Source organism: Furipterus horrens, unplaced genomic scaffold, assembly GCF_987537825.1.
Source record: "Furipterus horrens unplaced genomic scaffold, mFurHor1.1.pri manual_scaffold_10, whole genome shotgun sequence".
Lineage (NCBI taxonomy): Eukaryota > Metazoa > Chordata > Mammalia > Chiroptera > Furipteridae > Furipterus > Furipterus horrens.
The window spans coordinates 36064851-36079677 of NW_028327180.1; the positions used below are offsets into that span (position 1 = coordinate 36064851).

Here is a 14827-nt window from a genome sequence, read left to right on the forward strand (position 1 = left end):
ATTTGCCTTTTGTGCGTGTTTTTTGTTGTTGTTGTTTATAAGTATGTTGTGGTTTGAAACACTTGATGCCTTGTTCATTCGAAGCTTTTTCCTTTGTTGGATCATGGTGGCTTACTTGCCAGTGGGTAAGTTGGACGCTTTGCTCGGTGTCACCCTGCCTGCATATTGAAGACAGTCTCTCTTGGCAGGCTGCAAGATGAACAACGTGAATGTGGTGTATACACCGTGGTCTAACCTGAAGAAAACAGCCGACATGGATGTGGGACAGATAGGTTTTCACAGGCAGAAGGATGTAAGTGTCTGCGCCTCCAGGGGGCAGCCGGGCCCTGCCGCTGCGGGGAGCACTGTCTGTTCTGCCCCACGTCTCTGCTGTTGAGTTCTCAGCATGTGATATGTGCTTTCTGAAGGGAATTAGCTGGTTGCGGAGCCCCTAGAAAGCCTCTCCCCATTCTAGGGGATAACCTATAATAGAGATTCGATACAGTATTCCCCTACTTATTGCGGGTATTATGTTCAAGACCACCCCACCCCACCTCCCCCGCAAAGTAGGAACCTTACATTTAGTCTACATTCTTAAACCTATGTAACTTTAACAACATACGTATACAGTACTGCAAAATCCTGCAACATAGCAAAAAAATCCGTGATAAATAATTAAATATATTTTTAAAAATCCCACGATACAGTAAGGCCGCGATAAGTGAACCGCGATATAGAGAGGGACTACTGTATTTCCCCCCCCTGTCTCCCTCAAAGGTGAAAATTGTGGCAGTAGAGAAGAAAGTGAATGAGATCTTGAACCGGTTAGAAAAGACTAAAATAGAGCGGTTCCCAGACCTAGCAGCAGAGAAGGAATGCAGAGACCGTGAGGAGAGGAATGAGAAAAAAGCCCAAATTCAGGAAATGAAAAGGAGAGAAAAGGAAGAGTTGAAGAAGAAGAGGGAAATGGACGAACTGAGGTATGTTGGAGCTATGGTATTGGCATTGACCTTGAAGATGCTTCACTGTGATTTTAATCAGGAATTAGCCTTTAAGAATGATATACTGGTGGAGGAAGGGGCATATAAGAAGCTCAGAGGCCCTGGCTGCTGTGGCTCAGTGGATTGAGCATCGACCTGCGAGCCAAGTGTCGCTGGTTCGATTCCCAGTCAGGGCACTTGACTAGGTTGCACATCAGGTCCCCAGTTGGGGGCGCAAGTGAGAGGCAACCACACAGTGATGTTTCTCTCCCTCTCTTTTTCCTTTCCCCTCTCTAAAAATAAATAAATAAACAAATAAATAAGTAAACATTATTTAAAAAAGCAAGCTCAGAGCTTTAAATGACTTAAAAAGACATTTATACCAATGTGGTGGTCAAGTGAATTGCCCTTCTATAGCGGCAGGATATGAGAGTATACAAAAATAAAATAACTTAGTTTATTCTTGAATAAACCATCATAAGTTATATTCAAAGTTTGGTTTGCAAACATCTTCAGGAAAAGAAAAAATGCTATATTAAGTGTTTAACATTGTCAAGCTATGATACTTGAATAAAGTTGTCTTAGCTCTAAAGGCCAGTGCTGGTAACTCTGAAAAGTTGTTTTTAAAACCTCTTTTACATTTTCAAAGTTTAAAGTAATTAATGTAGTGAGGTTTGCTCCAAAGCACTGCATTTTAAAATATAATTTGGATCCTGAAATTCTAGTGTACAGGGCCATAAGAATACTTCATTATATTAGTTTTCTATTGCTATTATAACAAATTACCACAAATTTGGTGACTTAAAACAACATAGGTCTATTACTTTATAGTTCTGTATGTTAGAAGTTTGATGTGTTTTTTACTGAGCTAAAATCCGAGCGTCTGCTGGGCTGTCTTCATTTTTGGAGCTGCAGGGGAGAATCTGTTTTCTTTCTAGCCCTTAGAGGTCCCCCACATTTTTTGGCTTTTGACCCCTTCTTCCATCTTCAAAGGCAGCAGCATTGCATCTCTCTGGCCTTTCTTCTATATTCACAGCCCCTTATTTGATCATAGCTTCTTCGCTTTTAAGTTCCAGTGTGGTAACATTGGGTTCACCCAGGTAATCCATGATAGTATCTCCCTGTCTAAGATCCTTAATCACATCTGCAAAGTAGTCCCTTTTGCCACATGAACTAATTTATTCATGGGTCCTGGAGATTAGCATGCAGACATCTTTGGGTAGGATCATTATTCTGCTCTCCCCTGCCCCTCCTACCCCAACTCCCACAGTCAGTCCCCATCCTGCTGTCCACATGGGTCATTTATACATGTCTCTTGTCTAGACCCTTCCCCTTCTTTCCTCCATTATCCTTCCTCCTCCTCTCTGGTCACTGTCAATCTGTTCCTTGTTTCCATGCCTCTGGTTCTATTTTGCTAATTGGTTTGTTTTGTTCATTAGGTTCCTCTTATAAGAGAGATCATATGTTATTTGTCTTTTGCCACCTGGCTTATTTCATTTAGCATGATACTCTCCAGTTCTATCCATACTGTCAAGAAAGGTAGGAGTTCCTTCTTTTTTTCTACTGTGTAGTATTCATTGTGTAAATGTACCAGCACTTGGCTATTGTAAACAGTGCTGCTATGAACATAGGGATGCACAGGTTCTTCTGAATTTGTGTTTCAGGATTCTTCGGGTATAAACCTAGCAATGGAATTGCTGGATCAAAAGGCAGTTCCACTTTTAGTTTTTTGAGGAAATTCCCTACTGTTTCCATAGTGGCTGCACCAGTCTGCATTCCCACCAGCAATGCACTAGGGTTCCCATTTCTCCACATCCTTGCCAGCACTTGTTGTTTGTTGATTTGCTGATGATGGCCATTCTGACTGGTGTAAAGTGGTATTTCATTGTGGTTTTAATTTACATTTCTCTGATGGCTAGTGATGTTGAGCATGAGCATCCTTTCACATGCCTATGAACCCTCTGTTTGTTCTTCTTGGACAAGTGTCTATTCAGTCCTTTGCTCATTTTTTTAATTGAATTGTTTGTCTTCCTGGTGTTGAGTCATATGAGTTCTTTATGTATTTTGGAGATCAAACCCATGTCCAGGGTATCATTGGTAAATATTTTCCCATACTCTTGGTTCCCTTTTCATTTGATGATGTTTTCTTTAGCCATGTAGAAGCTTTTTAATTTGATGTAGTTCCATTTATTTATTCTTTCTTTTATTTCCCTTGCCCTAGAGCAGTGTTTCTCAACCTGTGGATCGCAACCCCTTTGGGGGTCGAACAACCCTTTCACAGGGGTCGCCTAAGACCATTGGAAAACACATATATAATTACATATTGTTTTTGTGATTAATCACTGTACTCTAATTATGTTCAATTTGTAACAATGAAAATACATCCTGCATATCAGATATTTACATTATGATTCATAACAGTAGCAAAATTACAGTTATGAAGTAGCAACGAAAATAATTTTATGGTTGGGGGTCACCACAATATGAGGAACTGTATTAAAGGGTCGCGGCATTAGGAAGGTTGAGAACCACTGCCCTAGAGGATATATTGGTGAAAACATTGCTGTGTGAGATATGTGAAATTTTACTGCCTATGTTTTCCTCTAGGACTTTTATAGTGTCATGGCTTATGTTTAACTCTTTTATGTATTTTGAGTTCATTCTGGTGTATAGTGTAAGTTGGTTTAGTTTCATTTTTTTGCATGTACTAGTCCAGTTCTCCCAACACCATTTGTTAAAGAGGCTACTTTTACCCCCATTTATACTCCTGCCCACTTTGTCAAATATTAATTGACCATAGAGAACTGGGTTTATTTCTGTGCTCTCTATCCTGTTCCATTGATCTATGTGGCTGTTCTTATGCCAGTACCAGACTATTCTGATTACAGTGGCCTTGTAAATATAGTTTGATGTCAGGTATTGTGATCCCTCCTACTTTGTTCTTCTTTCTCAAGATTGCTGAGACTATTTGGGATCATTTTGGGGTCCATGTAAGTTTTTGAAATATTTGTTCTAAATCTATGAAAAAATGTCATTGGTATTTAATAGAGATTGCATTGAATCTATAGATTGCTTTGGGTAGTATGGACATTTTAATGATGTTAATTCTTCCAATCCATAAACACGGTATATGCTTCCATTTATTTGTGTCTTCCTTAATTTCTTTTTTCAGTGTTCTGTTGTTTTCCAAGTACAGGTCCTTTACTCTTTGGTTAAGTTTATTCTCTTCTTTTGTTGCCACCTGGCTTATTTCACTTAGCATGATACTCTCAAGTTCTATCCATGCTGTCAAGAAAGGTAGGATGTGATTTTTTTTTCCTAGTTTCTGTTTCTGATATTTCATTGATGGTGTACAAAAATGCCTTTGATTTCTGAATATTGACTTTGTATCCTGCTATTTTGCCAAAATCACTTATTAGGTCAATAAGGTTAATAAGTTTTTATTTAAGGAATTTCACATGTCTGAGTCCTTCCACTGCCTTGGTTCCTCCTGAGTTTTATTTTTGCTCAATCTAGTTGCCATGACATTCGGTCCTGTATATCAGGAATAGAGATGATCGTGTGGTCACAAACTATTTGTTCACTAGCAACCTAGAAGGATTAGCTGGCAAAGGACATCTGGAAGACTCTAAGACAGCTATTATAAAATCTCGCTGATTACCAATGACTATTACAAAATCACATACAGCTTGTGTTATATTTATATTGGACATTGCTGATCTGGGCAATGAAAATAAGTAACGGTTAATAAAATGAATATATTTTAACCTTCACAGGTGATTTTAAAATGCAGCCAGTGTTGAGATTTCTCTGTTCTAACCACTTTATAATCAACATGCCTTTCTCCTTCTGCTCATGCAGTTTATTGATCTTATCTGTTTACTTATTTATTTACTTTTTTTTAGAGGGAGGGGAAGGGAGGGAGAAAGGAAGAGAGAGGAACATCGATGTGGGAGAGATACATTGGCCAGTTGCCTCTCACATGCCCCCAACCGGGGACCTAGCCTGCAACCCAGGCATGTGCCCTGACTGAGAATCAAACCAGTGACCTTTTGGTTCACAGGCTGGCGCTCAATCCACTGAGCCACACCACTTATTTCTTATAGATACCACTTACTGTTACTAATATCTCTCTCTGGATGTATTCTCCCAGATTATTGTCTGTCTCTTAACTTTAACATTTCTCCTGCCCTCTGGTCCTCAATTTTCAGTTTTTATAGTTCATATTTATTTGCACATCTCACCATTACTTCAAAAGTAATGTGTCCCATACCAAGCACATCTTCTTTGCAATACTTTCTCACTTCTTTCAGTTGTAGCATTATTTCACTCAAGCTAGAAACCATGATGTCATAGTCAGTTCCTCTCAGCTCTACCTCCTTACCAGCATAGCTGGTAACTCTGGATTCACACCCTCAGGCTGGAGTATTGCAGTGGACTGGAGCGTGATGGCAAGAGTGTGAGCTTAGGAGGCAGACCTGGGTTCAACACCTAGCTTCACCCCTTGTTAGCTGTGCAACTTTGAATAACGTCTTTAACTTCCCTGACTCTGCCTCCTGTGTGTGTAGTGGACATGGTACTATCCCTTTCTATAGAAGGTGGTTGTGGGGATTAGCAGTAGTCTATGAAGCATTTAATATAGGTCCTAGCAAATAAAGGGTACTTAGTAAATGGTAAATACTGTCATTATTAATTGATCTTTGCTTGAATCTCCCTTCCTCTCTTCTGTCTGCTACAGATTATTCTTTGTAAAACACTGGTATTATATAGTCTCTCTTTTGTCTCCATGTGTATTTCTAATAGAAACTTTTTGCATATCTATTGCTGAGTAGATCTTATTTTCCTTCCTGGTAAGTTATTTGGGGACTAGGCTTTGTTTTATTCATCTTTTTCTATTTTCTTCCCATCCCATCCTCCACCCAGGCTTAGCACAGGGTCTTATATACCATGGATATTTAATAAATACTTATCAAATCTCACCTGTCTCTCCACTATTGCACTATTCATTGTGGCTTCTTGCTGATCACATTGTGTTAACTCACACAGTTAGGACAACATAATCGGGCCCCACACATCCAGCCTGATTCCCCACTACTTTGCTTTCAGACCCCACTTGAGTTGGTTTGAAATGTCCTTATAGATAACATCTTTTTACCTTTGTTTATACCATTCTCTGGATCCCTCTCTCTCACCCCCACCTATTGAGCTCAGTTTGGGTTCTGCCTCATTGGAGAAGAGTACCCCAACAGCCCAGCCCACACTGATGCTTTTCCTCTTTTGAGTTCCTGCCTCTCCAGGCTGAGCAGTATACTTCAGCTATGCACACATCTGCTCGTGGCCATAGAAGAATTTCCTCATTTGAATAATGCCACCTTCCACACAGTTATTGTGGAGGTGACATGAAATGAGTATTATTGCGCACTTGATAAACTATGAAGTGCTATGCACATCTTATTGTTTATAGATATTTACTCTTTTTATATTGCAGTCTCCCTGAGGTCAGGGATTTTTTTTTTCTTTTTAAGACTTTTTTTTTTTTTTTTTTTTTTTTTAGAGAGAGGGGAAGGAAGGGCAAAAGAGAGGGAGAGAAACATCAATGTATGATTGCCTCTTGCATGCCCCCAAATGGGGACCCAACCCACAACCCTTTGGTTCACAGACTGGCGCTCAATCCACTGAGCCACACCAACCAGGGTTTTTTTTTGTTTGTTTGTTTGTTTGTTTATTTTTTTAAGAACTTTTGCAATGCTAAATACATGTAATGTTCACCTAATACTTATCAGCTGTTTAGCCTTATTTTAAATGTTTTTTTTCTTCCAGGAGCTATTCATCACTAATGAAAGTTGAGAATATGTCTTCAAATCAGGTATGCTCAAGTTATTTGCTCTTATGTTGTACCTTGAAATAATTCACTTAAGAGTTTTCAACAGTTGAGTTACTGACCAGTATTGATGTGATTTGGCAGCTGTAGTACACACTTAGGTAGATTTAATTAGGCGTCACCTTTCCTTCTTTGTGGACTTCCTCATGTTTGTTTTTAAGTAGGTCACCTTGTGTCATGCATTGTCTGTTGTGAAGCGTGGGTCTGTTAGCACTTGCAGGACTTTCCCGTTCCTCATTTCCCTCTTTTCTAGTGCAGACATGCAAGAGTGTCTTTATTTATGAGTGTTCTATATTAATGTAGATTCTATATTATAATTGAGTGAGAACAAAATTATCACCTTCGATTAAAAAATAAAACAAAAGTATTAATCCTAAAATCTTATCTGTAATCTAAGTGACTGCCTTGGTGGTTTTCATGTTCCTCAGTACCTGAGATAAAGAGAAATGGTGATCTGTCTTACAGTACTGAAAGGATCTTCTTAGCATTAGCACCTAGTTATTTTGAACAGTTCTTTGCACACAATTGAAACTGAGTGGATATATTTGCTACATTGAATGTTTTATAGTATAGTCTACAAATAAGTGCTTTAGGCACTAGGCACTGATTGCATGTGGCTATTTAAATTTAAATTAATTAAAATTTAATTTGATTTTAAAATTTGGTTTCTTAGTCATACTAACCACTTGTGGCCAGGGACTAACATATTAGTGCAAAAATAGAACATTTCCATCATCACAGAAAATACTATTAAACAGCACTGCTTTAATACTTGGGAATAATTAGCAGAACTTAAGGTCCCTTAAAGGTCATCTAGTCAAACTTCATATTTAAATAATGCATGGATTGGAATCATTAATGGGATTTCACATCTTCTTCATATCTATATGTCCTTTTAAATTTAATAAGAACAATATCTTTATTCCTGTCTCTGTGAAGAACTAAATTTATGAGGCTTCTCTATGAGTCAGAGATGTATCTTCATAATTTATTCCTGAAAAATTCCAGAGTAGCATTATGTAATTAAATAGAGCCTTGAATTTAAAGTTTAGAGAGGTAAACTTTAATTTACTAACTGAATAAGCCTAGTAAAGTTATATAACGTCTCTAAGGGGGTATTCATCAGCAGTAAAAAGGAGATATATTACCTCATGGGGCTGCTCCAAATTTTAAAGACGGGCATATGTAAAAGTTCATCTTTGACTTAGTCACTATGAATGTAAATGGTCATTATTATTTCTTATTCCTATAGACCTTAAGCTCTTTTCCCCCCAAGTATCAGTATTAAAAGATGAGATCAATTTAATCCCTTCTGGAAACTGTTAGATTTCTTGTAACTCTTAAAGTAGTTTAACAGGTAAACAGAAGTCTTGAACATTCCCCCAATCTAATGCCTTGGTTGTGGCGGTTGTTGCTTGGGAAGGTTTCTGTTATTTAGGGGCTGCTTTCCAGCAGGAATCTGGCGCCTGTGTTATGTTATGATTTTAAGCATTTTCATTCCTGTCATTATGAGTTTTTAAAGTTTTAATGTTCTTCTGGAATTATGAAGTAAACACACAACGTACACACATGTGAATATACATATGTATATAAACACCACCTGATTATCAACAGTTGTTAAAAGTTTTAGGATTAGGAAATCAGGTCTGTAGACCAAAGGATAACTAATGCTTCGGGTTTTCCTCTCCCTGTGTTGCTTGCTTACCCCTGTTCCTGACTTAAGGTTTGAATCTGGTTCAAGTTTCCAAGGAAGTTTTGCACCGGGTATTTTGATTCTTGCTTGCAGGGGAAGGGCTCTTATAGCTTTTTCCCATGCTTCAAAAGAATAAGCTTTAATTCTCCTTATAACTATCTTCTGTTAAGGAGATACAGGCCTTTTAGGATCCAATTTGGCAACATCATCTGTGGATTTTCAATTAAAAGCTGGCATTTATGTAAGATAATTTTTAATTATTTTTTATTTATTTTTATTTTAAGTGAGAGGGGGAGGGAGGGAAAAAGAGAGTGAGAGAAACATCAATGTGTGGTTGCCTTTCATGTACCCCTAACTGGGGACTTGGCCCGCAACCCAGGCATGTGCCCTGACTGGGAATCGAACTGACGACCCTTTGGTTCGCAGGCCAGTGCTCAATCCACTGAGCCACACCAGCCAGGGCTAGGTAAGATAATTTTTAATTTAGCTTATACCAGTGGGAAAACTATTAGTCTCCTACTCTGAAGTTGGTTTTCATTTTGTTTGTACTCTCGTATTTAGATTAATTCTCTTCAATCTGTAATATCTTTCTGGTCTTTCTAAATTTGGTATCAGGAACCATAAACAATTACTTTTAACATTTTATTTGCTTATTGTTTTATAAACAGATGATAGGAAACCTATTTTGCTGTATTGAAAAACATACTGACTTCTTAAAAGGAATTTGAAATATGAAGATTGTCCTAATAAAGACTTGGATCTCAGATATATATTTAAAAATTATTGTAATCCTAAAATACAGAGTCTCAGACACATAGGAACCCTTGGCAAATGTTTCTCAAACCTTTATTAGGAGTAATGCATTTTCACTGTCACCAACCTAAAAGATCTTGGTGAGCTTGTCATTCCTAGTGTTCAGGATCTAAAGCTGACCCTCAAAGATGCAGGGTGACTCCACCGCTCATGCTGTTCAGTTTCGGGCTCTAGGGCAGTCACAGTGTTAGTGCTTGCAGAGAAGAGAGACATGAGTGTGCTCTCTGTGTAATTATTATCAAAGGCATTTTAAATATTGCCTCAGTTTACTGTGCTAATTGAAGAGACTCTCACAGAAAACTGCTGAATGAAACTGGAGATTAAACCAGACTTCACAGAAACCATTGTTTTTTACCTGTAGCTCCTATTTGCCTACCCATCTCAAATAAGAGCTGTTAAGAAGGAGAAAAGCATGAATACGTATACACCTAAGTCCTCTCTTTCTCTCACCCTCGGGTACTATGCAGTGGGGAAGTGAGAGAAACTGAAACAAGTGACATGTTCCCGTTGTGACATTTTCAGTGAGATGTACCAGAGCTTACACTGCTAGTGAATGTTGGCCTTCAGAGCCGTTTTTGTAGTGTTCAGTATCTCAAAAAGAATTCTGGACTTTACTTTTATACTTGTTCTTCAGAACTTGTTTAAAAGTCACAATACAATCAGTTCATTTATACTATATACTGTCATGTAAGGCTTTTTATCAAAAACTTGGCAAACCAGGTAACCTAGTAACTAGCCTGTGGCTTCTTAATGACCTTTCCTAGTTTAAAAATAAAAAATCAAAGCCATCTGTGAAGTCACAAATATGTGACAACCTTTGAAGCTCAAAATAGTGGAATTTAGGACAAAGTTTTTTGCACATCAGCAGCATTGTTGGCATAGGTATTCTATGATATATTTGTTGAAGGAGCAATGGCATTTTCTTGTTGCATCCTGTCTCCGGTCGGTGGGGCCTTATTCCATAGCTTGGATAGCACTGATCACCTGTTGCATAATCCAGGCCATGTAATGACACCTTAGGCAATGTAGCTGCTAAGCACCCGTTCTAAACAACTAACAATTTAAGATAGAGAAGTGATGAGTAAGTTTAATTATTTTGCTCTTTCCTTTCTGAACTTGACAATTAGGGATGAGGAGGCTTGTTACTTAAGACTTAATTATAAATTTTACAAATTTAGTTATTTATTTTGAAGGTTTTTATGGTGTCACTTTTTTGTTTCCTACAGGATGGCAATGATTCGGATGAATTCATGTGAATGGAGAAAAGGACCTTTTAAAGATGTGCATTTAGGGACATTTTGATTTCATCCATGTTCTGAGTTATAAAAAACAATGAACCAAAATTCTACCTTCAGTCTACACAGATATCAACTTCGGAGTTTTCAAAAAAATTGTTCCCTCTTTTGTTGACAGAAAGGATCAGATATATATCTCAGATATAGTTGGACTTGAAGACCGCATATAACTTTAGGAAAGCAAAAATATATGTGCCGGAACATGTCTTGGTAGCTCACAAAAGTTGGCTGCCCTGTTCTTGGGATAGACTTTAGAACAAACCAACTCTGAAAAGTATTTCTGGTATGTGGTCTGTCTCTGAAAACAGATGTCTTGAAAAGCTTTTTATATTCTTAAAATAGCTTCACTTCTGTTAAGAAGAATATATTGGTGAGCAATATATTCACCCTTGATTCCCTAATTAGAACAGAAGCATATGGGGTTTGAAGGTGATAGTGATATGTCCAGAAGCTCACCGGCTTCAGTATTCACGTTCCGTTGTGTTGTCTGAGTCAGTCAGCAGAGTCGTCCTTGCTTCTCGGCGTGGCTTCTGCGTTGTATATCCTTATTACCCCTGAGTGAGGGCCTCCACCTAGGTGCCATCAGACTTAAAGAAATAGTTGGTGTTAATCAAGGTTGGGACTTGTGGCGGTTTTTTATCTGAGCACCAAGTAACTCGGGCCACATAGATTACAATTTCCAGGACCAGGAGTCACTTCTCAGCATTGAGGGGAGAAAGGGAGGGATGCTCTGTGAATCATTCTGAAGATGTAGGTTACCTGATTTATTTTGGAATACAGCATAAAGCAAAAGTCCGTGTTGTATTATGATTTTAAAAAGGTAAAGCATTTCATTAGCCAGGCAAGTAATTTTTCTATTTACCTTGAAATGATATTTATTTTGAATTGTAACCCCAGAGTTCAGATTTCTCAGTTGTAGACTCAGTAACTTAATATATAAGAGTATGACTCATTCAGATTACCTGCTCTCCAGTGTGACTCTGAATAGAAGATACATTTTTATTGAAACTATAAGGCAACCCCTGCAGAAAGAAGCAAAACCACACAATTCAATGGAAAGAGAACAAAGCCTGCAGGTCAGGAGGCATATAGATCCACGTTTTAACCACACCCAGGACTGTACGTGCATCATTCTTATTCTTGTTCTAACCCAGCAACAGTGACTTCCAACACATTCTCTCTATAATAGCACTTTAGGACTATGGCTAAAACCAAAAGACTTCAGTATTTCTTTTTATCCCAAGTTGGTGTATGGGGATGAACTGGAAATTTTCCCTGAGGCATAACTCGGCCAAATTTTGAGACAGAGTACGGTAGACAAGTCCAGAAATCAGTGAGTGAGTGGTGTGTGTGTGTGTGTGTGTGTGTGTGTGTGTGTGTGTGTGTCTAATGATATTCAGCCTGGAGTTCTGTGATTTAAACATATAATAAAGTTTGTTTTTTTTTTAATTTGGAAGGACTTTGATATATGAGTTCTTATCATTTGTTTGTTATCCCTATCAGGCTGGTTTTGAGGGGGCTCTGGCTATAACAAAACCAAACCCACCATCTGTCATAGCGTCAGCCTGGCCGGTCTGTGGAGGTACCATCTCGCTGACCACTGCACATGTCTGCAGACACCCACTGGGCTGACATGGATGAGTCAGCAGCTGCGCTCTCCTGCCTGGTTCCTGGAACTGCTTCTGTAACACTGCTGCAAACATCTAGAATGGGGAGGTTTTTCCTCCAGCAGCACCTGTGTCACCTCACCTTTCCACTCCTTCTGAAGGACTCCTCTGTATCCCACATTACAACATATATAGATAGAGCATTTGCAGATGACATCTATTTTTGCTGTAGTGTGAGAGATCCGAGTGTCCAAATTATAAACTTCATAGTTCAATGTTCAGTGGTGTAAAATGTCACGGCCTCTCCTGAATTCTCCAAATTGAAGTCTAAGCTCTGTGAAAAGTCTGCTGCTCTGTGCTGATTTTCTCCTACCTCTGCCTCTGTGTTCAGTAGTTTTTTCCCACAGATCTCTTGGACCCGGAGAAAGCAAGGGTCTTTTCTTCTGAGAACATTGATTTGGTGCCAGTAGGTCAAGCTGTTGGCACTGAAGTCATCTTATTTCTTGCCGTTGGCATGTTTTGGAAACTTCCAAATTATTCATATTTTTATGATCTGTGTTCTTGTTGAAATTGGTGCATTCTGAGGATTTCTCTTCCAATTCTGTTTCCAGTTTCCCTATTCTGCTTGATCTGCATGCAGGTGAGGTTCACAATGTCATTTAATTTCCTTCACAAACTGTTCTGTCGTATTTCTATAGCTTTAAAATTCGTTTTTTATCCACCTTTGCGGATCTAGGGTCACAATCATTGGGCAAGAGAACTTTGTCACGGTGTGTGGGAAGTTTACGAACAGATGGAAGGTTTAAACGTTAGCAGGCAGCGATGGGCTTTAATTAAACCCTTTTAGTATCTTCTGTTACATTGTTTTTAACTTTCTTGAAGCATGGATTTTGGAGAGACTTTAGTGCCAATGGTTTCCCCCACTCAGGAAGGAAGGGGCAGGGGTACCACGTTCAGCAAGGTGAAGGAGGGAGAGTTCAGCTCTGGCCTCCAATTTAAGAACAAAGCACTTCCTTTCACTTTCACATGTGTCTGCGAAGTAGACACTCTTGTTTTCCAGGCTGGAACAGGTTATGGGAAAAACTGAGCAGGATGGAGCAACGAAACATGTGCTCAGTCTTTCCTGAGCTGTGATCTTGAAACCTGCTCTTTGTTTGATGGGAAGTATGGCATTGTGTATAACATATCCCATACCCAGACAGATCGTAGTAGAATGAGTGGGTGACCTTTTGATTTTAGACTAGACTGTAAAAGAATCAAACTGTAATTAAAAGTGTAAGATTAGAAACTTCACAAGTCCAAGCTAAGTGTCAGCCTTGACCCATCTGACTCCCAGCAAGTGTGTGACAGCTCAGAAATGAGGTCAGCACTGCTGCTGCCTGACAGGCTCGCATTCAGGGTTCACTGAGGGAAGGTCTGCTGGGCACACGTGGGCCAGGCACAGGGCAGGAGACTTTATGTGCATTTCACAAATGAGATGATGTCAGCTGCATATTCATCATGCCCTGGATGAGTGAGAAGAAAAACAATAAAGCTTATAGTTTGAGTAGAACCAAGTGTGTGTTTCTGTGATTTCACTTTTCACTTTTCTTACCTAAAACTCAGTCTTAGGAATGTGCAGGTGGGAGAAGGAGGGTCTTGGCCACCTGCGATGATGCCCTCAAACTGAGTTTTGCGCCTTAGCAGGAGAGCAAGTTAGAGCAAAAAGATTGCCCAAGGATTCCAGGAAGAGAACACAGAACCTGGACCTCAAGGACTATGATGTTTGAGCTCCAGTAGTTGAAGTTTACAACTTGATTTCCCCACCCCACCCCCAGATTCCTAGGATTCTGCCTGAGATCTTGACCATGCGAGGCTGCCAACATGAAGACTTGTTGGAATGGTATCACTGATGAAGGCAGTGGCTCCAGACCCATGTTCTGTTTATAGATTCACCCCTTCTGTGGTGGTTCTCTTCTATGTCACTCAATCAATGTGTTTGCAGAGAGGTATTGGGGTAGAGGGAGCCATGGAAACATTCTAGTTTCACTCCCAGCTATAAAAGCATATTTGAATGTTAGTGGGCATTTCTCACTAGTCAAGACAATACCTGCATTCTTTTGTTTTTAATGGCCTTGGCTACTAGGATTCTGGGGTTTTAAGTTTTTGACTAAATTGTGGGGAATGTAGATTGAAACCAGAATTTTCATATAGAAAAATATTGAGATTCATGTATATATTTAGTGAACTCAGGCGTATATTGAAAATCAAATATCTATCAAATGCCATGTATTGACTGTGGTTTGTCATTAGAATTCTATGCCTCTGGTTTTTTTGTCTCACCTTGATTGCTTCCTTTGTCTTTCTGATTCCATGGTTCTATCAATTATTGGAGGAACTTCGAGCGCTCTGCCTTAGTGGTTGTGACTCTAGTTCTGCACCGTAGCCAGATGAAATGAGAAACAGGTCTCTGCTGCTGGCAGGCACCGGCTGGTGCTGACGTGGCACTTTCTGCCTTTGTTGACAGCTGGGAGAGGCGGCCAGGGGAGACGGCCAGGGGAGACGAGCGCTCGCCTGAGAGGCCCGTGTGGCTTTTGCTA

General features: G+C 39.3%; 1 protein-coding gene across 3 annotated transcripts in view; it reads left to right on the forward strand.

Moving 5' to 3' along the window:
• Nucleotides 1-10918, forward strand: part of CCDC25 (coiled-coil domain containing 25) — a 35131-nt gene extending 24213 nt beyond the window's left edge. For all 3 annotated transcript variants that reach the window (XM_090289042.1, XM_090289043.1, XM_090289044.1), the window contains 4 exons: nt 189-292; nt 757-959; nt 6780-6825; nt 10573-10918. In XM_090289042.1, the coding sequence (XP_090145168.1) occupies nt 189-292; nt 757-959; nt 6780-6825; nt 10573-10602 (383 nt within the window). In that variant the 3' untranslated portion in view covers nt 10603-10918. The remainder of the gene's footprint in view (nt 1-188; nt 293-756; nt 960-6779; nt 6826-10572) is intronic.
• Nucleotides 10919-14827: the final 3909 nt, after the last annotated feature.